Consider the following 1,348-nt stretch of genomic DNA (forward strand, 5'->3'; position numbering starts at 1 on the left):
GCGGCGAGCTCCGGGTCTTCATCGTCCTCGGAGGCGGCCCTGAGGACGAACGACCGGTCCGCGAACGAATCTTTGGTCGCTGCTGCTTGGCCAGCGAAGCCATGGGGCGGCACGAGCGCCTCCGCCACGCACAGCGCCGTGCACAGCGCGACGATCCTCATTGCCATTGCGCAGGACACAGGATTTCGATTGCGCTGCAGTTGCGGCAACCTCCCCCGGTCCACGGCGAGTCCGTTGAGTGTCGTCTGATGAGGCGACTCAGGAGCTGCCGCCCCGCGCCTGCTCGGTCTGGTTCCCTCCGCGGGGGTCCCTCCGCGGACCTGCCTCCCCTCCCCGGTCGGACGCAGTCGGGCGCGCATCCCCTTCAATAACTTGGTCAACATCGCCCCTGCAGGCGCGCAGGCGTGAGGCCTTGCGCGGCGCGCCGCCGCTCGGCGCTCGCCTCGAGGCACGCCGCCTTCTCGTCGTCGTCCTCCGAGTCGTGCCCTTATCAAACAGCCGGCGCGCGGCGCCTAGTGGCCCTTGGCCTTCTTCTTCTTCTTCTTGGACTTGGACTTCTCCTTGGGCTGGCCCATGGCGGCGTAGGCGGTCTGGTTGTTGATGGGGACGAAGGCCTGGCCCGTGCGCGCCTGGGCGTGCTGGAGGATGGAGAGGGAGCCGGCGCCGGCGGACATCTTGATGGAGCGCTGGCGCTCGGCCTCGCGCGCGGCGAACTTCTCCTGCTTCTTCTTGCCCGGCCCCTTGCCGTGGAACTTGTGGCACATCTGGCGGAAGGCCTCCTTGCGCGTGAGGAGGCGGCCGTCGGCGTCGCGGTACTCGAGCTTGATGGGCTTGAACTGGAGCGAGGGGTCCGGCGGCGCGGCCGGGTCGTCCTCGGTGCCGTCCTCGAAGATCGTCTGGTCGCGCGCGCGGCCGACCTTCTGCTCGACGTGCTTGATCTGGACGTCGCCCGTCTGGCGCAGGAGGCCCATGGTCGCGGCCATGCCGTCGCGCGCGAGGGGCTGCTTGTGGAGGAAGTCGATGAGGTCGCCGCGGTCCTCGGCCTCCGCGGCGGCGAGGCTCTCGTCGTCGCTGTCGCTCATCGCGTCGGAGTCGCTCTCGTCCGGCGGCAGCTCGCCCGCCTCCGCCTTGACGGCGGCGCCGCCCGCGGCGGCGAGCGCGTCCGCCGCGGCCTCGGCGGACGCCTCGGCGTTCTCCGCCGCGCGCTCCTCGAGGCGCGCGTGGAGCCGCGCGGTGAACTCCGTCGTCGACGTGAAGACGAGCGCGTCCGCGTCCGCGGGCGCGTCGCCCTCGGCCCGGGGCTCGGCCTTGACGGTCGTCGCGACGGCCGCGGCGGCCTCGTCGCCCT

At 71.7% G+C, this 1,348-nt stretch overlaps 1 protein-coding gene across 1 annotated transcript; it reads right to left on the bottom strand.

The window, feature by feature from the left end:
* Positions 1–512: 512 nt before the first annotated feature.
* Positions 513–1,348, bottom strand: AURANDRAFT_69093 (hypothetical protein; the record flags this gene model as incomplete). The annotated part of the gene is made up of 1 exon (XM_009044842.1): positions 513–1,348. A coding segment is annotated over one exon (836 nt), but the record flags the coding sequence as incomplete, so codon positions are not given.

This window comes from Aureococcus anophagefferens (assembly GCF_000186865.1).
Source record: "Aureococcus anophagefferens unplaced genomic scaffold AURANscaffold_911, whole genome shotgun sequence".
NCBI lineage: Eukaryota > Pelagophyceae > Pelagomonadales > Pelagomonadaceae > Aureococcus > Aureococcus anophagefferens.